At 39.3% G+C, this 24,961-nt stretch overlaps 1 protein-coding gene across 1 annotated transcript; it reads left to right on the plus strand.

Annotated features, from left to right (window-relative positions):
• TXLNG (taxilin gamma) lies at window positions 1-24,392 on the plus strand. Its single transcript, XM_066571641.1, has 10 exons — window positions 1-297; window positions 8,871-9,180; window positions 9,890-9,981; window positions 13,167-13,337; window positions 14,098-14,292; window positions 15,681-15,800; window positions 16,815-16,889; window positions 19,432-19,524; window positions 20,041-20,136; window positions 21,127-24,392. Exons 1-10 carry the CDS (start codon window positions 1-3, stop codon window positions 21,445-21,447), a joined length of 1,770 nt encoding a protein of 589 aa, XP_066427738.1. The 3' UTR covers window positions 21,448-24,392.
• The last annotated feature ends 569 nt before the right edge of the window (window positions 24,393-24,961 follow it).

The raw sequence follows: 24,961 nt of genomic DNA on the forward strand, positions 1-24,961 counted from the left end.
ATGCCGCGTCCCCGCGCCTCGACGGACGGACTACAACTCCCGGCACACCCCGCGGCAAGGAGGGCGCGAGCCCCCCACGTGAGCCGTAGAGCTGCGCGGCGATTGGCTGCGGCCGGGAGGGAGGCGGGCCCCCGGGGAGCACTTCCGGTGCCCCGCGCTCGGCACTTGTTTGGATGCTGCCGTCACATCATGGCGACGCGCGGGGGCGGCGGCGCGGCGGGACCGACCCGGCGGAGCTCGAGCCTCAGCGGCGGCGGAGACGAGGCGGTGGCGGCGGCCCCGAGCGGCAGCCCCGAGGTGAGGCGGCGGCGGCCCGGTCGGGCCCGGCGGGAGGGAGCTCCACCTTCCCCGCCCCGCCGGCTCGCGGCGCCGCGTTCCCCGCCTGCCCCGTCCCCACGCGGCCGCCCGGCCCGGGAGCACGGGGCAGGGGCGGGCAGTGCCCGCGCCGCCTCCGCCGCTCCGCGGAGCCTGAATCTCGGGCTGCCCCCGAGGCCGGACGCGCCGAGGCACCCGCAGCCGTGAGGTTTCGGCGTGGCCCCCGGGTAGCCGCGCTCGCCCTGCGGGGTCGGGAGCGGCCCCTCGGCGCTGCCCGGTAGTCGCGGGGCGGTCCCTGCCGAGCGCGGGCCGCCGGGGGCGGCAGCACGTGGCGGGGCCGGTGCGGGGGGCGGGAGCTGCGGGCCGGGGGGGGAAGGGGTGCCGCCCCCCCGGGGTCCCGCCGCTGCTCCCCCCGTCCCCTACCCCCCCGAACCCCCTCGGCTCGGCCGGGGTGCGCGGCCGGAGCAGGCGGCGGCTCTGCCCGCGGGGGTGGCGGGAGCGTTTTCTTAACCTCCGAAATAGTAAAAAAACCCAAAAGGCCATTTTATTTCTTTTTTTGTTTTCTGCCGAAACCACACAGAAAGTAGGGCTGTTCCCGGTGCTTTTACAATAATTCCTGGTTGCAGATCCGTGTAGGGAAAAGCTTAAAATACCTGTGCTTGGTCACCCAACGGCAAAGACTTAAAATATGCTGTAATTCAGCTGCTGTGTGTAATATCACCGGCTCGGTGTTTAATGTGACAGAACTGCCTTGCTAATCTCTTGTGCTGCTGAAGTATCTCATCCTGTGCTCTTACATAAATTCAAGTGGCTTTTTAGTGGTAACTTTTTTCCGTGGTACAAAGGATAACATCTCAGAAATAGTAACTTCTTAGTGGTGGTTTATTTTTGCTGTTAAAAAGGTCTAGGAAGCGATGGAACTAGTTTTCTTCATTGAAAAGCACCGTCCTCTGCAGTGTGGTTTTTTTAGTTCTTTACTAAGAAGTAACTTGTAAGTAACTTCAGTGTCTATTATGAAAGCAGATGATGATGATGTTAAAAAAAACCCTGTGTTCCATATTATTTCAAATACAGTGGAAAGGAATGTAATTATTTTAAAGAGGTGAAATATGGCAGGCAATGTTAAGCAAATTCTACATTCTCTTGTAGATTTCCCTCCCCCTGCCTTGATATTATTTTTAGGTTCCTTGTGACCTGTTTGCATTGGGAATTCAGAACTTGTCTACCCTGCTTTTTCCAGAATCATACTGTGGGTGACTACAAAACTATTAACTTTATAGTAAAGAGGAAGTGAAGCCTCATTGGTGGAAGTGATTCACACTATATTAAATGTTTTCTTAATTAGCACCTGTCTCAGATGTTTATATTAAAAAAAGTCTTGTTGGATGTGCAGCACTTTGTCCTGTGGGTAAATGCCCTGAAAGCGTCCATGTAAGCTTTGAGTTCCTGCAGTGAATTTTTTGCTAGAATTATAGGAGGTGTTTGTCATGAATTTTTTAGGTTGTTTTAAGAATCTCTGGCAAAGGTAGATTTTATATAAAAGCAAAAGCATGTCAGAGTTGCTTGGCGAGGTTCACTCTGCTACTTACTCTGTGGTTTAAGTATGCAGTGAAAAAAATTCAATAAAATCAGTTGATCTAAAACTAAAACCAGCCAAAATGATCGTCATGGAGGCCAGGGATGGGAAATGGGTAAGGATAGGAAAGGGTAAGGATGAAAAGAAATAAGGGGACCCTCCTGTTGAGTCACACGGTTCATAGTGAATTCCCCCTGCCAAACCTAGCCCCAGGCTTGGCTGATAGTTTAGGCACAGAAGCATTTGAACTTAACAGCAATTAATCGATGCCTCCAGTTAACCAATTTAAGAAAATATTCTGTAGAATTTACTATCAGTACAACAGTAAGTCCCAAACCTCACTCACTCACAAATGTGAAGCACTTAAGAATCTCAGAGAGCAGCATTCACAGTACATTTGCTATAGCAAATATATTTACAAATATATATTTACACTGCACAGACACAGACTTGAAGAGTGTGTAGCGGGTGTCTATCTGTGAAAAATTCCCCTCAGATCCAGGGAAGTACTCACGGTTGATGCCTTTCTGTGTTCTCAAGGGACAAAGAGCTGAGCCTTGAGGAGTGCTATCAGCCCAGGCTCCATCACCAGCAGCTGGCAGTTGTCCTCCAAGAATGGCAAACGTGGGAGTTTGCTGGGTCTGAGAGCTGCCCCCCCAGGGGGAAATGCTGGCCACAGCCTGCCACAGTCCAGGAGTGCTCAAGGGATCTCACTAAGAGCACTGTTTGCAGGGTCTCAAGAGAGAGCTTTAGTCATAAGAGGTTTTCATCCTGGTTCAAATTTGGGTTGATAACTTCCCTAGAAAGCCCTGTAACAAGAATATTGTTCCACTTGGGTTGTTGTTGATGTAAAAAAAAAAAAAGGTTTTCAAGGATATTTGCTAAAAGCCATGAGCTTGTTAGACATCACTATTTCGTGGGAGCAGACAGTGTTTCTGATAAGCTCTGGATGAGCTTTTTTCCTGGGTGCTGTTTGTCATGGCCAAGGCCTTGGGATCGTACTGTGGCCTGGGGTGGGGGTGTCAGAGATGCACCACCACTGTTTTAGTGTCTTCAGCTAAGTGAGGGAAGAGATGGTTGGGTTTTTCCCATTTGTGTTTGAGGTAAATTAAAAAGCTTTCTTAAAAACAGGCATATCATCTGTGTCATGAGGTCACTGAAAGAGCAAAAAAACCCAGTGTGGTTAAGGGTAAGAGGAAGAAGTGAGGGCTGTAAGCAGGGATCATGTGAGAATGTTTCTGAACCAATATTGGAGACCAGGTTTTGAATTATAAGGCCAGGAAACTTAAGGGTGGAATTCTGCTAACAAAGAGTCTGTCTTGACTTTTGTGAAGGTAAAATACAAATTTAGGAAGTAGGTGTTTCTTAATAGTCATCCTGCTGTGTTGGAACTTCTAACCTTGCAGTGCTTTGAAACTAGTGATGAGCAATGCTGCTGGCTCCTCTGTCCAGTGTTTTGAAAGTAGATAAATGAGTGCATAGTTTTTAATGTAATGACAGAATGTGATGAAGTGTTTGTTTGAAATGACTTTCAGATCTCACAGCTGAGATCCTTGTTCAATGGGGAAGCCACCTCAGAGGTCATTAGGTTTGGGAAAGGTATAATTAGACTGTGTGATCATTGAGGTCAGTGAGCACAGTATAGAGAAGTATTGCATAGAGAAATAGCCTCAATAAGCTAGTCTTGTGGTCAGAAGCATCTGAATAATTGTGTCTAGACCAGTGGATGAAGATGCACCTGCTATAAAACGCAAACCCAAATTTTGTGACTTCCTAAAATGGTGGTTTTCATGCAGAAGTTGTAAATAAAATTATTCTTTATTTAACATAACTGTTTAAAAATCGATTTGAGGAAAAGTGTATCACATATATGTTTTCAGAATAAGCTTTTCTATGTTAGTAGGAAAAAGTAAATTGCTGGGATGCAGGAAGCTTAATATTTGTTATGAACCAGACACATTTGTGATAAATACAACTTACCTTTTTTGCTGCAATTTTTTTTTTACTGCAGTCAGTCAGGATAAGGGGTATAAGGCTTTTATGAGGAGTTGCATGTGAAGCAAGTTTGGATATGTACTCAGCTGAACAGTGTTATTCAGATTATCTCTTTTGGAGTCTGATGTTGAGGAACTGATTATATATTTACTTATATAGTTAGGTTGTCATCACAGTTGTGAAAATCTGTTTTATGTATATGTGCTTGTTCAAGGTTTCCTGGATATTTCCTGAAGTATTAGCTATTCCACAGACTAAGGGTGGAAGAGTCTTTTCACAGCACAGTCCAGCTGCTACTGTGGGGTTTGTAGGAGTTGTTTTCATAGATTAATGCTAGTGCTTATGTTTCTTAGGATAATTAGCTAACATTCAGGATAAAATCGATCATAGTGCAGCTACTAATTAAAAGGTACAGAGAAGTATTTTCAGGTGGTTTAGGGAAAGATTGTGTATGTGTATGCAGAGGAGTATGGAATACAGGTAAGCATGGTACTGATAGTAAGCACAGTATATTTTGGCATAATGTGTAGCATAGTGTGCTGTAGACTTGTGTAGGTGTGGAACAAAAAAAAATAAGTGGGTTTGTGATACGTTTTGGCATGGTGGTAGGACAAGTTCTGTAGGACAAGTGTCTGTTCTGTCCTTATGTGCAGTGTGTGTTCCTGAAGCTAAACTGTTTGAAGAAGAGCTGGCTTAGGCTCTCGTGATCATAGCAATTTTCACATATGGGGTATGTGTCTTTGTCTGCTGATCTTTTAGGTATAAAATAAGGTAGAGTTTTCTTGATGTGCATCTTTTTTGATCGAGGTTGAAGGAGCAGAGCAGAAGACTACACTGAAAAGTGGGGTGAGCAGGAACAGTGTTGCCAGTAATTTTCCTACAGTCATCTTCAGGTGGTTTGTCCTGTAACTCTTAAGTAGCTTGAAGATGACATGCTTATTCAGAAATGTCAGCATCTTGTAATAGCTGGTTTCACAGCTAGGTAGGTTGCACATATCTTAGAGTTTTGATAAATTTGTGATCTTATGAGTTTGCATGTTACCTTGCAACATCCTCTTTTTGCCTCTCTGTAAATCTTTCTAGGCATATAATAGTCTGACTCTGGGTTGTCAGATCATGAGCCACCTGTAGTTGAAGATGGCTGGAAGCTGAGAGGGGAAGGTAGCAGTTAGAAAAGGTAATGGTGATTTCAGTAGAAGGTCTTTGCTGGGGTAGTTTTGTTTTGGTTTTATTCAGTCAGTACTGAATCAGCACTATTATACAATGTGCTGTGGGAAGTGCTTGTTCTGGCTGGAATGTTAAGCTGAGAAGTTCACTAGTCTGATGAGCACACATTTGAAAAGATGAGAGGTAAGAGTTAGGATTGTTCTTACCATTGCCTCAGTAAGGAAGGGAGCAAGTTAAGTGATTAATATGGGTTAGTACTTAACATTCTCCAAGTACTGTTTCTTATTCCTATACTCCAGCTTGAAGCGTGATACAACCCAAATCTGAAACCACCTGCAATTAAAATGTTTTAAGAATAGCATTGAGTGTAAGAAGGCTGTTAAGACTTCTGGCTAATGGTTTTAACATCTAAAGTTACAGCTAATGGAGAAAATTCTTTGTTAGTTGTAATCAGGAAATCATCTAGATATTTGTGTTCATGGCTCCTGTCAGGCAATAGCGGACTTCTGTTTTTTTTAAATGAGAACACTTTCTAATTTAGGTTAAATAAATTAGAATTTTAGTATTTAGTTGTGCCACTGCTGTCAGATTTGCTAAAACTTACAGGCTACAACTTCACAGATAGATTGAGTTTTAACTTAGAAGGAAGGGGTTTTTGTTTGGGGTTTTTTTTTGGTGTGTGTGTGTTGTCAGATTGTTGTAGCTGCTGGTAGAACCACTTTTTTGAGTACAATGTTCTAGTCTGTGGTCAACAATTTGTAATTGTATTTAAGATAAGAAAACTGGATATTTTTACAAAGCCTCTCTAATACTATACTGAGCTTTGGTTTTGCAGGGAGCTTGTTTGCTTATCAGTAATCTTGGATCTGTTCCACGTTCATGTTTGGAAAACCAAAAGAAGGTTGACAAGTTCTGTATATATTCACCATCTTTATAATTTTCAAATGTGTTGGAGACATACAGGACACTTGTACACAAACCTTTTTCTTCAATTCAGTATTCTGATAGGTTATTTCTGCCTTTTCTGTTAGACTTTGGAGAGTGAGTCTGAAATTCCTTGTGGCTTTTTTGACAAAGAATAGAAAATACTCAGAGTTTAGAAATTATTATTGTCAGTAAAAAATTGAACTGACACCTAATTTGACTTCAACAAAAAGCTCTGCTGAATTAATGAGGTGGTGGTGTTCACTTCCTGAAACTTCCAGATGCTTTAGAATATGCATGTTAAGTGCCTGCTCTGAATTGATGTGTAGGTTACTATGATGGTTTCCTCAGAAAGAGATGGGCATTTCATGACTTACTGGTCACATGTATGCCCCTGCTAGTAGTTGTTCTTTTTTCCACTGGAAACAACAGAATTTTCTCAGATAGAAAACAGCAAAATTTTTTCAGTTGATTAGGTTTGAAGCAGTCACAAACTCACAAATGTGGTCTTGTTGATGTCCCAGTCCTTCAGCAGCCAGAGTTAAGTGTGTACCTGTGGTGAGAATAAGGTATTGTGTGTTTAGTTCTTGTGCTCTGACTGCAGTTACATTGGCTTTTATTTTTTAGAGGCTCTCGTGCTTTGGCTTCTTTCCAATCATCCTGCTTCCACTTCTGTTGGCAGGATTGTCTATTGCTGTGCAGTGAACTGGGCTGAGGAGCTGATTTGGCTGTAAACTGTGTTAGAACAAGTTGCACAAACGTTAGTGCTAGACCAGAGGAGCTTGGGCATTGCTGCTGTTCAGTATGTGACTGCAGCCAGGCAGGCCTTCTCACCTTCTGTTGGAGCTGCTGGCAATTTTGTGCTCAGCTTTCAAAAAAAACCCTCTAAAGTCTCTTTATGGATATCAGTCTGGAAATGCTTAATGCTTTTGGGTGCCAAGCCCGAAACTTTAAGTTTAAAGCAAACTTTCTGTATGTTTTGCAAGACTACTTGGGTACAAGTATCTGAATCAGAAGTTCACGTTCTATGCAAATAAAAACCCTGCAAGCTTCAGCTGTTCTGTCGGTACTGCAGGTACTCTTAGTATCATGTTGTGTTAGAAGAATCTGACCTTTCTTGTCTTGTCAGCTTAATGTGACACAGTGTCTCAGCTTCTGTATGAATCCTGGGTTTTACAACATCTGTGCCATGGCTTCAGCCATTGGTACACACAGAGAGGTGAAGAGAGCTGTGTTGTTTTCACATTCTTGTGTTTTCACATTTCTTGTTCTTTTATGTTTATTTGACTGACCCTAGAGGAGTAAGCCTTTCTTGGAAGACCCACAGTTTAGGACAAGCCAAGGGGGAAAAAATTGGCATTTTACAGATGACTTTTTAGAGGTGTAAAATATTGTTATTGGTTATTTGCTCCAGCAGTTCAATTACTGCATGACCTTTGTAGGCATTTATCAGTACGTTGTCTGCCATGGTTAGAGAATAAAACTGCAGTGCATTTATGTTTGTTCATAAAGCATGTGCATCATTTCCACACTTGTAAAGTGAATCTTCCTTGGAAAGTCAAAAGTTGCTTCTTAATGTCTGTAGAGATTATTTGCGGTTAAAAAGCTTATTGTCCTTTGAGAAAGACGCTGTGTGAAGTCCATCTCCTCAAGAATGAATCTACCTTGAGATAAGAAAGGGACTAAAGGGTCTAAAGAAAGGGACTTGCTTGAAGAATAGCGAACAACAAAGCTGGTATGCATGAATATTTCAAAAAAAAGATGTATTTGTTTAATGATTTTTAAATAACCTTTTCAAGCATGCTGAACAAATTTGGAGTTGAAATACATCTCACAATATATTATGAGTGTTGGCTGCATTCCTTTGATGTTGGCTAATTCCTTTTGAAGAGGAAAACAGTTTTGTGCAGAATATACAACCCAGTGCAAACCCCTGGCTTTAAGAATTAACACATTTTTATTAAGAAAATATAAGGTAATCTGATATTAATTTGTGCTTTAACAGCATAACTGTGTATAAACAAGCTCTGTTTTTACAATTCCTTGTGATTTTAAGGAAATTTACGTTCAGTCCACTGAAAATAAATCAACATGATTTGGCAGTAAGTTCAGCTCTGCTTATCGTGCTTTTAACTGTCCATGTATGTTGTATATTGGGATTGCAAATGGACAGAAAAAAACCATGCAACTTTCAAGCATTGTCCTAAGTCCCAACCCCTGCCATGTAACCAAATGAACAAAACAAAAACACACCCAACCAAACATCCTTGCAATTCTCATCAGCCTGAAATGTTTCTAGAAATTGAGAATGTTGTTCAGGTGATTGAGAGAGAAGTCTGGAATTGCTTAATAAACTACACGGTATTATATAGAGAACTGCTCTAAAATAGGAGTGTCACAGCAGTGTTATAAAACAACTGGTGGTGGTTAACTTTTTGGTTAAGTGATTAAACATTTAGCATTTTAGGAAATCTTTAGAGAAAGTTCTGTTTAATTGAGCAGAAAGAATATATTCTTTAAAATCATAGGCAGTAGGAGTCCAGGCCTGAAGTCAGTTAATATTCACTTTTTTGGATAATTTCATTGATGTGAATTTCATTTCATTGAATTTTACCACTTCAGAAGTGCTCCTGGTCCTGTTTCTCATTCTTGTTGTAGCAACCAGTCTTCTCCAGTTAAGAGCTGACAGTTGTATTTGGCATTGTGATTGAAGTAGTTCAAGCTCTTTCTCTGTGCCATTGAAACAATTTATTTATGTATTCATTAGACTTCTTATGAGGGTTTCTTTTTTGCATTTTACCCTTATTTGTCCATGGAAGAGAAGGGTGGAAGTTGTCATTTTAAACACATTTGCTTAACTGTTCACATCCACTTCTTTCTTTCCATTCTGAAGGTTGGTGGTGCCATGGAAGAAGCTGGATCTGGGGAGATGGGGATGGATAACCAGGATCAGCTCGTGAAGAGCAAGTGCACTGAGCTGTCTGATACAGCCTTGCAGTATCCCCAGTCCAATTGCTACAGCCTGGAGAGCACTGGCACCTTGGAAGAAGCCGAGTACATCCCAAAGAGCAGAAAGCACCTGGGGCCCACGGGCTGCTCCCAGGAGTGCCGGGAGGAGACTCCTGGGAGAGAGGAAGCCCGTACTGACCCACCTGATGGCCAGCAAGATCCAGAGAGTGAAAAACACAAAGAGAAAACACTGGGTGTGTTCTCTTTGCCGTTCTGATTTTTAATATAATATTTTTAGAAAATATTTATAAAATATTTATAATATTTCTGTAAAATAGCTATGGATTTGCTCCTTGTCTCAAATTTACTCTGTAGCCAAAAACTTGTCACCCGTAACAGGATATTTTGAGAAACTGTGTGTGCACTTCTTCTTGGGAAAGACAGTTCTTAATGCATATGTAAGACTCCTTCAGCTGGCAGTGCTATTTTTACATGAACTTTAATAATAATGTGGTAATTGCTAATCAACTTTTTTAACTTTCTGGTTTAAATCTGGGATGGCAGTGTTCAGTGCTGCCAAACACGGCTGATAATTAAATTCTAAATGCTTATTAAGAATGTATCTGCCAATACTTAACCTTCTAGATGGCATTTTTTCAGGTTTTTTTATTATCTGTGCAATTCTAAAACAAAAATATTTTTGTGTTAATATATTAAAATAATTTTTGCTATCCTAGTTGTTGAATGGCAAGGCACATAGGGCAAGATGGATTTATTCTTGCTCATGACATCTTGTGATGACTTCCCATTTGTCATCTGTTAGGATTATGCAGCTGTCAAACCAGGGAACAACTTAAATCGGGCTAATTTCTCATGGATCTATATTTTACTTCTAAGGACAGGCTGCTTTTCTGGTATATGGTTTTTCTTCCTCAGTAACATTATCTATCATCCGTTTCATAGGAAAAGAAGTGTTACTATTAATGCAAGCCTTGAACACGCTTTCTACCCCAGAAGAAAAGCTGGCAGCTTTGTGCAAGAAGTATGCTGATCTGGTAAGTAATTTGTAAAGATAACAAAAGTTACTAATGTGTTAATATTAACTATGGAATGCAAGAACAACTAATGAAGGACAGTTAATGATTTTGAGTATTTTACAGTGTTGGTAAAAAGGACACTCAGGCTGACTGAGTATTGCTTCAGCCAAACTTTCTTGTAGTCATTTCACTTCTACATGACTGCCCAAATCCAAAGCAAAACCAGGTTTTGATAACTTGGTGTTGAAGCATAATACTAGGATTAACAGAAAAGTTGAGTTCTTTTGGGAGTCATTTATAATGCTTTTGTGCTAGTGTTTTATCATTTTAGGATAAAGGGAAAGAACATACTATCATACAGAGTTTTGAGGGGGAGGGAGAATGTTCAGTTATATTTAACTCTTCAGTGATTTTTGGGAAATGTAGGATGTTGGAAAGATCTAGGTTTAATTTTACTTTGTGCTTTCTGATGATGTGAAGGAACAGAAAGAAAGGGTTGCATTTCTTCAGTAACAAACCAAAAAGAAGCAGTTCATAAAGTGCATTCCCACCTCAAGTTGGTAATTCATTCTCTAAAACAATTGATCACAAAATTGGAGAGGGTTCATAAGTTTACTTTTTGTACTTAATGTTTCTAGAGATAACAACGCTTGACTCATTTTTCTTTAGACAGGAATGGAAAGATTGGAAATCTTGTGTGTATATGTTTTCCCACCATATTTGTAGTTATGAAATGAATGCAAACTAAAGAGATTACAAAAGCCTAAGTTTTCTCTCTGTAGCTGTCAAGTGTATCATATGCAGGTATTTCTGAAAATGACATAATGGCTGCACAACATGGCATTACTCTTCTGTAAGAATTTTTTTTTCCTTTGAGATTCATACTGTCTCCAAAACTTTAAAGATGATCTAGCAGGTGGTCTTTTTACTCACAGAGGCAATACTGATTACTTAAGAGGAGACTTAGATTAGTTCTGTTATGGAAATCCTGAGTTCTCTATGGAGGTCTGTTACATTTTTTTGTTTTCCTTGCTCTCTCTCACATGCTCTTGGTTCATGTGAGTGCATTTCCTTTAAAACCAACAGTTTCTCTAAGAAGTCACTTTCATTAAAATGAGCAACAAAATTAGTTCTGAATTGTAACTCAAGGATGGGGAACCCACCTAAAAATGAGCTTTGATATTGTGAGAGAAAAATGCAGTAGGTTAGTTGTTCCTTATGAGCAATTGCTGGTGCATGTGATGCCTTTTCTATTTAAGCAAACAGCTCCTGTGTCACCTCACAGTGGTGATGAGGACCTGCATGAGGAGCTAGGCCAGTTTGAATCCCTCAATTCTACAGAAAGAAAAGAGTCTGCCCTATTTCAGTTTGAGTTTTGTTATTACTGGAAAGATCTCAACAATTAGGGAGCAGCTGGACCAAATAAATTGTAATCTCCTTCAAGAAGCTTGGTAGTCAGATGAGATGTGTCCTCTTTAAGGTTTTTGTCCTCCAAGGAAGTGATCAATAGATTGTAGGCAGAGTAAGCATTCACAGTTGCCATCCTAGAAAACCGCCTGCTTTCCTCATTGTGCTCAGAATGGCTGAGGAGCTGGGTGAGGGCTTGTCTGGGTGTAAGAATAGCTTTGTTTCAGGTAAATGAGTTTGAGAGATGCCTCTGTTCCAGTTAAAATGTTTAGGTTGGATTTGACTGTGTTCCTTTTAAGATGCATTCTTTTCTTCATGATAGTGATGGAGAACCACTGGCATAGATATCAGCTTTAATGCCAGCAGAGGTTTGAACCGTTTATGACAGTGCACCTACAATGCTTTTTTTCTTTTTTTAAAGATTCATCATCTTTAAAGCTCACTGTCAGGTTTTTCAGTGGTGTCTCATGAAAAGGACTGTACAATGAAGGTAGGAACGCCTCTCTCCTGGCAAAAGATCTTCCACAATTTTTTTTCCATAATTTGGAATCTATCAGGAGATCAGCCTGTGATGCAGGAAGGTTTGCATCCTTGGTGATACATCTCACACTGGCACACTTTTACAGGGCTGAAGTTTCATAGGTGTATAGACAGCACAACCACTTGAAGTAGTGTTTTCTGGCCATGCAAGAAAAGGGCTTTTTGTATTTAGATGTGAAAATACGCCCTTAACATTCCATTTCCCTGAACTACATTAAATACACATTTAATTTACTGTTGTCATGGAGGTCCTTAACTTTATTCTTTCTTTTGTGCTTCAGCATTATTTTGAGCTCTTTCAGAAAACCAGAGTTGTATTATTCTTCTGTCATGGTGATGTTCCTCATTGCCAGCCCTCTTTTCCTGTGGCGTCCCAAGGCTGAGGCACTATCTAATAAGGAGCAGCGTAACACTTAACATTGTAGCCTTCTCTGCAAAGAAACAGCCTCTAAATTATATGTTTTCTCAGGGAGCCCAAAAATCAGATATAATGGACTATCTCTCTGAGATATTAATGCAAGAAATTTCTCTTCACTGGATAGTCATAGAATAGATTTTTAAATATGTATAGAGTTTACCTGTGTAAACAGCCTAAAGGAAATAGAAAAAAAAATTGCTTCAAAGGGTTGAGACTGCAGATCTCTTAAAGTATGGACTATGTAGTTGTAATAGTAACTGACTTGATTTGTCAGGGCTGCTAGTTTTGTCTGTTCTTTTCTGAAATACTGCAGAATTCTACAAACTTGTATCAATTACTGCTTCCCTTGGTAGGAACTCCTGCTGACAAGGAGCTCTACACAGTTCTGTGGTTTTTCTTTTTGATAGCAAAAACAAGACCTGTTGGATAAACAGTTGTGTGTTCTTTCAAGATAAGAGTGGGGAAAGTTGTGACTTGTTAAAAAGCCAGTCTCAGTTGGCTTTCAATTGTATCTGCTACATCTTCCTTTCAGAGGGCTATTCTTAACCCTGCAGATGAAAGTAGGCTGATAGCTCAATAACAGGTACATGCTGCCTATTCCTCAAAGGCAAATGTTAATTGGCAAATGGAATTTGTAAATTTTCATTTTCTGTCCTTATACATTAGAATTGTCTGGATGGATGATGGCAGTTTCTCTTTAAGATCAACTTGAGGTTTTAATGAAATTTTATTTCCTTGTTTTCATCCAAAATGTTCAAAAGTTTCTTCAGTGTGCTCATCTAGATGCATAAAGATGGTTTCACCTATGTTTATTAACAAATTTACTCTCTAACTATAGTTGGAGGAAAGCCGAAATGTTCAAAAGCAGATGAAGATCTTGCAGAAGAAGCAAGCACAAGTTGTGAAGGAGAAAGTCCACTTGCAGAGTGAGCATAGCAAGGCCATTTTGGCACGTAGCAAACTGGAATCTCTCTGTCGGGAGCTTCAGCGTCATAACAAAACTTTGAAGGTTAGTTTATTTATATAAATTATATATTTATATAATGCTGGTGATGGAAATCTTATAGATCACTGCTTAAAATCAGGACTGCTGCTTTTTTCCCTGTCACTTTGTCCATTACCTGTATGTGTAGATGAGTGGCATGTAGTGTAAGTGTAGCTGATTTTAAGGTAAGGAATACAGCGATAGTTAACTTGCTGATGTTCCTTTCACCCCCAAACCAATTCTTATTACTTGCAGTATTTGATCTTCTCATATTTGTTTCTGGGAGCAGTGCTGATAACTGCTGGGAAAAATTGCACAAGTAAAATAATAGCAACATGAATTGGCAGAGTAACCAAAAAGCTTAATTCTGTCAGAAAATAATCGATGGGAGTGAATGGAAGAGAGCCAAGATAAGATAAGAATCTGTGATTGCTGTAGAAAATTGCATTATAGTATCAGTGCTGGTTTTTACATCTGGATAACGCTGACACTTGCAAAGGTACTTAGGATCTTAATGTACCAGCCTTTGAGTAATGTTGGGAGTGGTAAAGACAAAAGTCTTTAGAAGTTTTGCAACATCTAGATTCTTTTTTCCACATATTTCACATGGGTAGTCAGCGTGGCATATTATGATTGTGGCTTATGTTAGTTCTAGCACTCTAGAATATGAAACTGTACAGAAGTGAATTACTGCCATTGTTTCTGACTCAAAAAATGCATGGTTTAACCTGAACACTTTTAATATTTTATATTTAAATATTTCATTAATATTTATCCATAAAAGGAAGAAAACATGCAACAAGCGCGTGAAGAAGAAGAAAGACGGAAAGAAGCAACTGCACACTTCCAGATCACCCTGAATGAAATTCAGGCTCAACTGGAACAGCATGATATACACAATGCCAAGCTCCGTCAGGAAAATATTGAACTGGGGGAAAAACTGAAGAAGCTCATTGAACAGTATGCACTGCGAGAAGAGGTGCTTACAGTACACTTGTAATGGGATTTTCTTAGTTCCTTGATTGTAAGGATCAGATAATTATTGAAAAGGGAGGAAAACCCCTCATGTCTTACAGCCATTTTAGATATAGTTTTTGTAATTATTCTTTTTGCTTCACTTCCGAGAGAAATTTATTAGATGTTTGGCTCCCTATCTGCCCTTCCTGACTGGTTTTGATTATCTGAGTTCAAGATGCATTGAAGAAAGTTTTTCACAATGAAAGTAATCGAATAGAAATAAGTTGTCCAGAGATTGTCGAACCTCTGACTTTAGACATATTCAGAGCTCAGCTGGGCAAGGTGTGAGTAACCTGATCAGGCTTTGAAGTTGACCCTAGTCTGAGTGGATTAAATGGCCTCCAAAGGTTACTTCCAACATAAATATGTATTAATAGTTGATATTCTTCAGAATTATAATGGAAAGGGATATAAGAGTTATTCTGTCTTATTTCTTCGATTTCATTAAGGTTGGGGTCTTTGGGGGAAGTTTGTGTACATAGCTGCTCTTGTTGGCACAGAGTCGAAATAAGCTATCATGCTTTAAGAACATATTTGGCCTGGTGTCATGGAAATGTCTCTACTCTAGGGCTAACTGAGCTGTCTTTAATTGGCACCAGTTTGTGAGCTAGCTGCTCTAAGCTACAGTGATGGAAAACAGCCAATTCTCCTTGTCCAAGAAAGAACTGAGCTGCATGGAGTTCTACAGCTAAGATTAGTTGGCTGGCTCTTGGTTGGCACAGGAGGTTTGGAGTATAATTTCTCAACTGTTTCTGGAAGGTTGTTTTTTTGTTTTGTTTTTAATCTGGATCAGTTAGAAAGCTCTCTGTATGGTAATTCCCTACCTTTTGTAATTGTGGAATATTTGTATCTACCTTGAGACTGTATGTAGAAAAGACAGGAAGTTGCTTTGTGCTACTTTATGGATGGAAGTAAGACTGCAAAATGCAGTGATTTGTGGGATTTCATGAGCTAAAGTAACTGTTGTTGCAAACATTGTTCATTTTGAGCTTTTGTAATGATGAAGACTTGAGCTTTTAGAGGTAACACAGTAAGGATGGGAGGTAGATAAACCAGCTTCGGAAGCAAGGGTGTAGACTGCTTTTAACAGGATTTTTGAAATGTCTGGTGTGATGTGACTGATGGTATTGTACCAACTTAATGAGACAGGCGCCTGGTGTCCATGAAAGACTAAAAAGGGTAATTACAGTTTATGGAGATAAAGAGGAAAAAAAACCCATGTAAAACAGTCTCTCACCACTTTGTCTTTTGCATGAAACTTTTAAACAATGTGTATCTCCCCAAACAGTACATTGCCTTCACTGACCAGCAGACTATGTTTGGCTATTACGATTTTCTTTTTCCCTTTAGCATATTGATCAAGTGTTCAAACATAAGGAACTGCAGCAGCAACTTGTGGATGCCAAACTTCAGCAAACTACCCAACTTATTAAAGAAGCAGAGGAAAAACATCAGCGAGAACGGGAGTTTGTAAGTGAACTCTGTATATGTTAAGAGAAATAAAATCCATCAAACCAGACTTTTCCTGATTTAAAGCAAATAAAACAAATTGAGAGGACCATCTTTTGAAAGTTAGGATAGATTTCAACAAGGACACACGAGATTTAAGTTTTGTATATGATGCCTAGATTATTGATATACATGCTAACAGCCAAGTAAAGTTACTTGTTTTCATTTTCTCAGCAAATATGCTAAATATTATTTAAATTTCTCTTAGACTGGGGAACATACTGTGAAACATCAAAGGTACTTTCTGCAGTCAAGAATTGTGACCTCTGGTGTTATGCTATAAGAATATAGCATAGAATATATAAATACAGAATAAAGCACTTTTTTTGCGCACTGTTTGCCCCCCAAAATTTGTTGATATTTTATTTGTATGTTGATAATCAGCAATATACTTGCAGTCTTCTGAGAAGTTTTCTTCCTATGAATCTGTAACTTCTAGAAAAAAAAAAGCCTTGTTTTTTTCTGTATAATCTTAAAATGACCATCTAGTGTTGGATTCTTCTGGTTTTTTTGAACATAATTTCTGAGTCATTAGCTGGTGAAAATCTCCTCAAACATGAACCTACAAAATGGTGTCAAGTTGAAGTAAAATTGGTTTGAACTAGTCTGCAAAGCTAATATGGTGACTGGAGAAATTAAGGTGGAAAATAAATTAGGCTACAAATCAGTTACAAATTACATGCAGTTTGTTAATTAACTATTCATAATTTAGCAGTTCAAACTTGCTAGAGAAATAGAAATATTGCCTCATGTTGCCAGTTAGAGAAATGTCTCAGTAAAATTCTCTGCATGACATCACATGTTTTAAATTGTATATATGAAAATGCAGTGTAGTAATAAAGCCTGTGTGAGAAAATGTGGTTGAATAGCCCTTAGGTGGTGATAATGATTGTTCATTTTTAATCATAGATTGAATTAAGCCATTTTTGGGAGTACTTTTTTTTTCATTATATGGCTTTTTGCATTGTTTTTTAGCTGCTAAAAGAAGCTACAGAATCCAGACACAAATGTGAACAGATGAAGCAACAGGAAGCTCAGCTGAAGCAGCAGGTATCTTTTTTTCAATGGAGAGATCTTCAGTAGCAGTTCCAAAAAGAAAATACCAAGAGATTTTTGACTGTAGTGAACGTAAAGCAACATCTGAAAAAACTTAATATTCAGATGCTTGTGAAGAGTACTTTGTATTTTTTTAAATAAGTATTAAATTTAATTTCCAGTAGGTAACTCTTCCTTAGTGAAGCATGAAACATAAATTGTAAAGATCTGATGTTTTGTACTTGCTGTTTAATACGTCTGGATAGTACTGTTCCTTGGAAGGTGCTCAACATTGCATTTCTGGAGTTAGTCCTCTTCTGAATTAATAGTTTTAATACTACAAAGACTGGAATGTAGGAAAGCTTAAGAAGAAAAGTTTAGGAAAGTCTGACTTCTCTGAAAATACTGTTCTTTTGTGACTGTAAAGAGTTGTGTGGGGGTTTTTACTCAGGCAGATTCTAGAATCTGTTTCTTACTGTTTCCATCACCATTTGTTGTGGAGGATTGGGAGCAAGCAATGTCCTGTTTATCCCTGTAGTTATTCAAATTTAGTAACCTGACTATCTCTGTCCACAGACCCTGCTGTCTTCAAATTATTTTTCTTGTTGTAATGTAAATGCTACAGCAAAATCCCCTCTGAGAGAGGAGAAATGGTCTCTGGTTTTTTTGCTTTGGATCACCTTCAGTCATTGACTGCACGTGAGCTCAGCACGAGGCACAGGGAAATGGCAGTTCCAGCCAACACAGAGCAGTGGGGAGCAGTAGCTATTCTCTTCACTGTGTGTCTGTTACTGCTTCATTTGAGGTTTTGTATGAAGTCTCTGTCCTGGTTTCAGCTGGAATAGAGTAAATGTGTCTCTATTCTGTGTTTCGGATTCACTATAACATTGATAGCACACAGATGATTTGGCTGTTGCTAAATTGGGATTACTTTAAGTCAAGGGCTATTTTGTGTCTCATGCTCTGCTAATGAGGAGGTACACAAAAAAACCCCAAAAAACTGGGAGCACAGCTGGGACAGGTAACCCTGGCCAAAAGTCCAAAGGGGTGTTCCAGACCAGAAAACACCATGCAGGCTGATGTGGGTTTGGGAATGGGATCTGGCGTTGGGCAGTAGGTGGTGAGCTGTTGTGGTGTGCATCACTTGTTTTTTCTTTTCTATTATTGTTATCATAATCTATTATTATTGTGTTTTACCTTTTTTCAATTACTGAACTGTTCTTACCTCAACCTACAGTTTTGATTCTCCTCCTCATCCCACTGGGGTAGGGAGTGGGGATGAGTGAGCAGCTGTGTAGTGCCCTAGTTGTCTGCTGGGTTTAAACCATGACAGTGTCTTTGAAAGCTATTCCATGCCCTTTTTTCACACATACTGTACCCAATTCTTTTCTATCCTTTCCAAGAGTTAGGTTTAAAGTGTGTGTGTATGTGTGTAGTTAGATGTAATCATACACATCTCCATTGGACTTGAACACAGGAATATCCAGATACTTCCAAATAGGTTTTTTTACCATGCTTAGTCTTCTATTATTTTTTTCCAAGTTGATTTCCCTTTATTTAAAATCTAACTGCCTCTTTTGTTGTTTTTAATAGTTACAATGGGTATAGTTAGTGGTTTCTTGGGGCCAACAGATTTTTTTGTAGAATAAGATGAACTAGAAAGTTCAGTGACAATAATGGCAAAGAGTCATGATGTACTGCTGACAAGCTAGGCTAATTCCTGTTATGAAATTCCCTTTACTAATAGAGCAAACCACAATATTTCTATGCTCTTAATTGTGTTGTCCTGCAACCCCCAGTGTAAGAATTAAGAGAACCTACGACTCTTTACTGAGAGTAAGAAGTTATTCTGAAATGTACTCCTAGAACATTATATCACACACTGATTAGGAATAATTTTTTTAAAACTGTGTTATTAAACAGATTTTGCAGTTTTTTCTTGGTGATTTACCTTGTGGTGCAGGGCAAGAAAATTTTCTGTAATTGAATGTTAATGCTCTTGACTTTTTAAGGTGTAATTCTCTTCACTGTTCTGTGAATTTCTTTTCAATATTCACTTTCTTTGATTTTTGTTCACTGGGCAGATTACATTGGTTGTGAATGTGTGTTTTGCTTTCTGAAATCTGTCCTGTTTATTTTGTCCCAGCCTTGGTTATTAGCTTTGGCTGGTTACGGTGGAAAGGTAGGTAATTCCTAAGTTTTCATTTCACCAACCAGGTGCTGAATTTCCTATATTTGTGTATGTCCACAGAATTTTTTTTCCAGTGGGGAAATAAAAATGAGGTAGTGATGAACTGTGGTGTCTTCCAGCATTTTATTAAACATAATATTCTTTTTACTTCAGAATATATTGCTGTTCTATAAACACAGAACTCTACTTCACGTATAATTTGAATAGCAGGTCTGTGTGTTCCTCAAATGGAAATTGTAGCATAGTTTAAAAAAAATATAAGGAAGTTAATGTTTTACCATTTCTAGTTTCATTTTGCCACATACCTACATATTTTTGTGTTTGTATACACTGTTCAGATTAATGTTCCTGCCTTTTTTCCAATAGCTTTCTCTTTACATGGATAAGTTTGAAGAATTCCAGACCACCATGGCAAAAAGTAATGAGCTCTTTACAACTTTCAGGCAAGAAATGGAGAAGGTATTTATAGGATTACCTAGTTTCATAAAAAGTAATATAGAAATGCATGCTGTTAGTGGGTTGCATTTTAGATTTTATAAGCATTGGCCATCTGAAAATATAGAGTATTTTGACAATTTAATGTGGATCATAAGATAGGGTATAAGAATTATGGAAGAGAAATGTAAATTTTTTTCTGTATTTTAACATAATTAATACAAAAGTGTCGTTTCAGTGTTCTACCAAGTATTGGTACTCATTCTCTTTGGCTGTGCTTATGTTTTAAAACTTCTTTTCCTGAAGGTTTTTATTACTTGTACTTGAAAGTTGATAGTCTGTTTCTTTTTAGACTCAATATTGTTTTCTTTGAATGCAGAATCCATAGTTGTGGGGTTGATTCTGTGCAGAAACACTTTCCCAAAATAACTTGTTCAAACTGGACTTGGAAAGTAATACGAAGAAGTCTAATTAGTCATGTAAAACCACCTACGTTGCAGCACAAGCCACAAAATTAAATCTTTTAATTATCTTTTGTAGATGACAAAGAAGATTAAGAAACTGGAAAAGGAAACCATTGTGTGGCGTACAAAATGGGAAAACAACAACAAGGCTCTTCTGCAAATGGCTGAAGAGGTAACCATCTTTTAAGCAGCAGTGTAGTTCAGCTAGAGCTTGAGTCCTAGAGAACTCCCAGCAGTTTTAGAGAACTGGAAGTAATACACTGCAGCCTCTTCTTGGACTGTCTGCATTATGTTTCATGTTATGTAAGTTATTGTCCTCCTCAGGCATGGAAAATGAAAGGCTGCTATGTAAATCTAAGCTGATGGCACAAGAAGAAACCGAGCCTGGTTATTACTTACTGTTTAATTGATGAGATGTGTATGAAATCATACAAGCTGAAGGAATTGACTGCATTTCAATATGCTGAGCAAAGTTCAGCCAATGCTGTGATAGAAATCTGTTTGAAATGCACAAGACTGACATGAAGGAAGTAAGCCCCATGCAACAGATTGATTGCTTTCTTGCATTGCTGCAGCTTTTGAGGTCACAAAATGACATTACTGACTTGCAGTCTGGCAGGAGCTGCACAGTGCAGCTGTGCCTGCTCTGTTCAGGGCCTGGTTCAGGTATGTGAGGTCTGGCCTTGGCAAACTGTGCTTGCTTGAGTAGGATCTGCTATAGTGCTGTTTATTTTTCCCTCCCTTCTTATAAGGAGCTAGTTAGGAGAGCCCTGAGTGTGGTACATTCTGGCCTGGATTCTGCAGATGGATTGTGGATTTCTTACTTCTGTGCCCTTCTCCTCCCTACAGTTGCCATTATTTGGGTTGTAGTTGACAGTGTTACGGGAGTTAATATTAGGGTCCTGGTTGATGCCCAGCCCTTTCTTGTAGCTAGCATTAAGTGTTATGTATTTCCCATTGCTTGTTTTGAAAGGCATCCATTGCAACTCCAGCTCCTGGCTAGGTGAAGTATTCTGAACAAATTGGCTCTAGTTCAGCTGGAATTTGGCCTGCTGGATTAATTAAGACTTAATACTCAGGATTAAATAGTGGTGATTCTTTTAATTAATTTAAGGGGGTAAAATGGTTGTATCACAGAGTTTTTATTTCCTTTGTCCTTCAGAAAACAGTAAGAGATAAAGAATACAAAGGCTTTCAAATAAAACTGGAGCGTTTGGAGAAGCTCTGCAGGGCCCTTCAGACGGAAAGGAACGAGCTGAATGAGAAGGTGGAAGTGCTCAAGGAGCAGGTTTCTCTTAGAGAAGCAGATGTGGATCTGGCAGTGCAGGTGTTGCAGTCCTGCACCCTCAATTCCCATGAGGAGCTGGGAATTCCCATTGACACGGAACCAGGAATCCAACCCGATGCGGAATCGCGTGCGGGAAGTAGCTCAGAAAAGACTGTCTCAACAAGTCCTGTTCCTGGCACTGAATCTGTAGACTAAAATGAAGTGTAAACACTGTATTGAGAGATATATTTTGTGTATAACTTTCTCTGTTGGTGGTAACTATTTGGTTTTGTGGTGAAAATTTTCTTACTTTTTCTACCATATCTGTATTTTCTTAGAACTACTGGACTTATGTGGTACAGGAAGCTGCATAGCAGCTTTAAATAGCTTAAACTATAAATTTTCCACAACTGTGTTGCACATCTGCCTCATTTTTTAGAAGAAAATATTTTTCCATAAAAGGATGCATGTGTGTTTCCTCCCCACAATACAAATCACTGTCATGGAAGACTGTGTACAGACCTGATATCGTTTGGGGAAAATGGTGACAGCAGGTCACTCTTTTGTTTTAAAGAACAGCACTCTAGTTTTGTTCATTGATTTGCCACTCAATATACTAAAGATTATCAATTTTCCAGTAAATTTATCTACATGAGGATGTCTAATGGCCAGTAAAAAATTCAACTTTCCCCCTATATATGTTTTCATATATATGAATGAAAAAGTAAAGGTCCAGACTATAGTTAGAAGTATGTTTAAAGGGTTTTATGTACTTTGTGGTATGAAGAAACAGCTTTGAAATACATTAACTTGCAGCTGGTGAAACAGGGTGTACAGCTTTTTGCAGATGTCTCAGGGCTGTGTTGTAAAGGTTAGTTTGGACTACTTGCCCTACCTGTGAACATGTTAAATATAAATGTGTGGGAAAATGTACAGTGATGCTACCGAGTGGAATTTTGCAGCCTATTGCCCGGGTCTTGGTCACATTCTTCCCTCTTAGCTGCAGTGTGTCTACCACATGGTTATCCTGACTAGAGAAGTCTATTCATGTCTGAGCAAACTTCTGGATTATCTGAAGAGCTGGAAAATAAGACACTTCCTGCTGGAGATGTGGAAGACAGGAGTCTGCCATATAGACTTGCTCTAATAGCCAGGTATACACCGTATTTAAGTGTTACTTAAGGCTGTACTGGTTATGATTGAACATGAGGATTGATATGTCTCCTGAAGAACAGCATGGAATTTCCTGCACGTCCAACCTCAAAGCTGCACCAGTTGGCTGAGTGCCTTCCCAGGCCGGTTATCTGGTAAAGACGGTACTTCACATTCTCACACTAACATACCACAAGCACAGCCCCCTTGTTAACCTTAAACTATACTGTATTTTCCTAGAAAATTTGATATCCACATTGTGACTTCTTTTCTTGAAAGGAACTAGGACCAACACTTATTTTTTTGGCAAGGCAATGTGATCTAACTACATGCTACCCCTAACTTTAGTTCCCATGCATTTACTTTCTAGTTTTGGTTGCTGTCATTTTAAGAAATATGAACATGTGTAGCCTTTTCTGGTACTTAAAAGTTTTTTGCACTTACTTGGGAGGGGATTTCTGAGTCAAGCACATCTCAACGAGCTTCCTACCCCCATTGCCCTTGGCAGTTCAGTGGCTAAATTACTTGAATGTTCAGGCTGCACTGAGCTCCCAAGTCCTTTTCCTGTAGTAATGTACGTTGAAATAACTTAGCTGTCTCAGAGAGAAAGGTTCTGTATGGCCTAATACATGTGTTTTAGCTCATACCACTAAGAGGAACTGTGCAAAACTTACATTTCTGAAATAGAGCAAATGGGAAGCTGGCCATCTCCTCCTAGACTGTGTGGGTTTGGTGTTGTGGTCCAAGCACAATGCAGGAATGAAAAGAAGGTAGCAGCGAGCAGTCGGGTTAGATTCAGAGCTTTGAAATGTTGATCATGCAAACTGTATGGCATAAGAATAACTGGAAAGAAATATTTCAGACTTGCTGTTGAAATTACTTAATTTATAGAATCAAGCTTGAGAAAACAGGTGTTGTGAGAACTGGTTTTCAGCTAACACTAAGTGTGATGTCATTTTCCTGACGAAAAGTGAAAAACTTTGTATTTGGTGCATCATACCCTTGGCAAGGTAGGACATGCAGTTTTCTATTTTTACAATTTATTATTTGGACATGTATTCTGAACAATTCTTTCTGTGGTGCTTGTTTTACATGGAGGCAAGAATGAGTTTTTGGACCCTGCTGCAAGAATAAATTAAAGGGCTTTTAGAGACACGACAGATGTATGCAACAGCAATACAAGTATCTTTGACACTGGCTAAATATGTAAATGAAGCTGAATGCCCCAAGTGAAAGGCTTTTAGAATGGGGATATTTTCTCTATTTTCTACCCTCAACATACCCTTATCATAGCAACTTATCTGGCCAAGGCAAACTGTATTTTGCTTCCTGAAACCAGTCAATGAAGTTTCATACATTGATTAAAAAGTGTTGTTTTAAAAAAAATACAGACTGATGTTAGGGATAAGCTCAGCACTGTCACTGATCTGCCATATTGCAGGCTATTGCACTGCCAGGCTTGCAGCCAAAGGGGCTCCAGTAGGGTTTTTAAGTAAATTTCTATTACTGCCTTTCTCCCACTACTACAAACCATTTAACCTGGATGTAAACTGATGTAGCCTGAGGTGACTGTGTCTAATTGTCAAAACTGGGGCCTGATGGACAGTTTCACCATGATTAAGCTGCAAAAAGCTAAATTGTACGTGATTCAAGACCCAAGTACGTGTATACATACACACGTAAGTTAGGGCTGTATCTGTATTGTTTTGTCCTTCCTTTCATTACACCTGGTTATGTTACAGTTCAATTCTCAGGTGTTGCAGAAAATCTACCTCTTTGGACTGTAGATGGAAATAACTGTGAAAAAAGTGATGCAGAAATCTAGTTTGTGCTAAACACACTGCTTTATTTTTACAGCCCATGTCTGCTTTCATGAGGAAAAGTGATAAATGAACAGGCAGTCTTTGTTTTGCTTTTCAAAAACATTTTGTAGAGATTTTTCACTAATGTGAATCTGAAATTTTATCTACTCAATTCTGTATAGATTAAGTAAATAAGTATGCTTAATATATTGGACTCTGAGTTTTTATTTAACATCATACTCATGTCTTCTAACTGAATCTGCTGAAACTATATTTATTTGAAAAGTCAAGAGTGAAAATTAAAAGATGTGACATTTGATTTCAGGCATATTGTTGGAGTGAGCTGCCCTGGGAGGGGGCTGTGCTCTGGGATCGTGGCAGTGACCTGCACATTCTTGTTGGTGTCTGGTGGGAGCAGCCCAGGGCAGGGGGTGAGTAGGTGCTGCACTCTGCTCATCACACCTGGAGTGTCTTAAGGTGGGGGCCACTTGGACCATGAAGGGCAGGAGCTCTGGCTGAACCTGCCCCTGCCTGCTTCTAATTCTGCTCATGCCTTCTCCAAAAATTTACCCATCGTAGTTCAGTTGGGTGCACTGTAAAAAATGTGGGGATTTATGCTAAAAAATAAGGTTTCCTAGTAAGTTCATCAAGTGCTCCACATTCTGTCATACTCTGTGGGGTGATTTGTTCCTAATGTACACTCCCTCCCAGTTTCCTAATACTGAAAAGTGTTCTGTTTGCCTTTTTTGGTATATACTCTAACATTTGGCAACTTC

Source organism: Molothrus aeneus, chromosome 2 (assembly GCF_037042795.1).
Source record: "Molothrus aeneus isolate 106 chromosome 2, BPBGC_Maene_1.0, whole genome shotgun sequence".
Classification (NCBI taxonomy): domain Eukaryota; kingdom Metazoa; phylum Chordata; class Aves; order Passeriformes; family Icteridae; genus Molothrus; species Molothrus aeneus.

Excerpts from the sequence above, each read along its gene's own strand:
- TXLNG (XM_066571641.1), top strand. The coding sequence starts at position 1 with ATGCCGCGTCCCCGCGCCTCGACGGACGGACTACAACTCCCGGCACAC. Across the intron at positions 9,181-9,889 it reads ACACAAAGAGAAAACACTGG|GAAAAGAAGTGTTACTATTA; the intron begins GTGTGTTCTCTT and ends TCCGTTTCATAG. Across the intron at positions 9,982-13,166 it reads GCAAGAAGTATGCTGATCTG|TTGGAGGAAAGCCGAAATGT; the intron begins GTAAGTAATTTG and ends CTCTAACTATAG.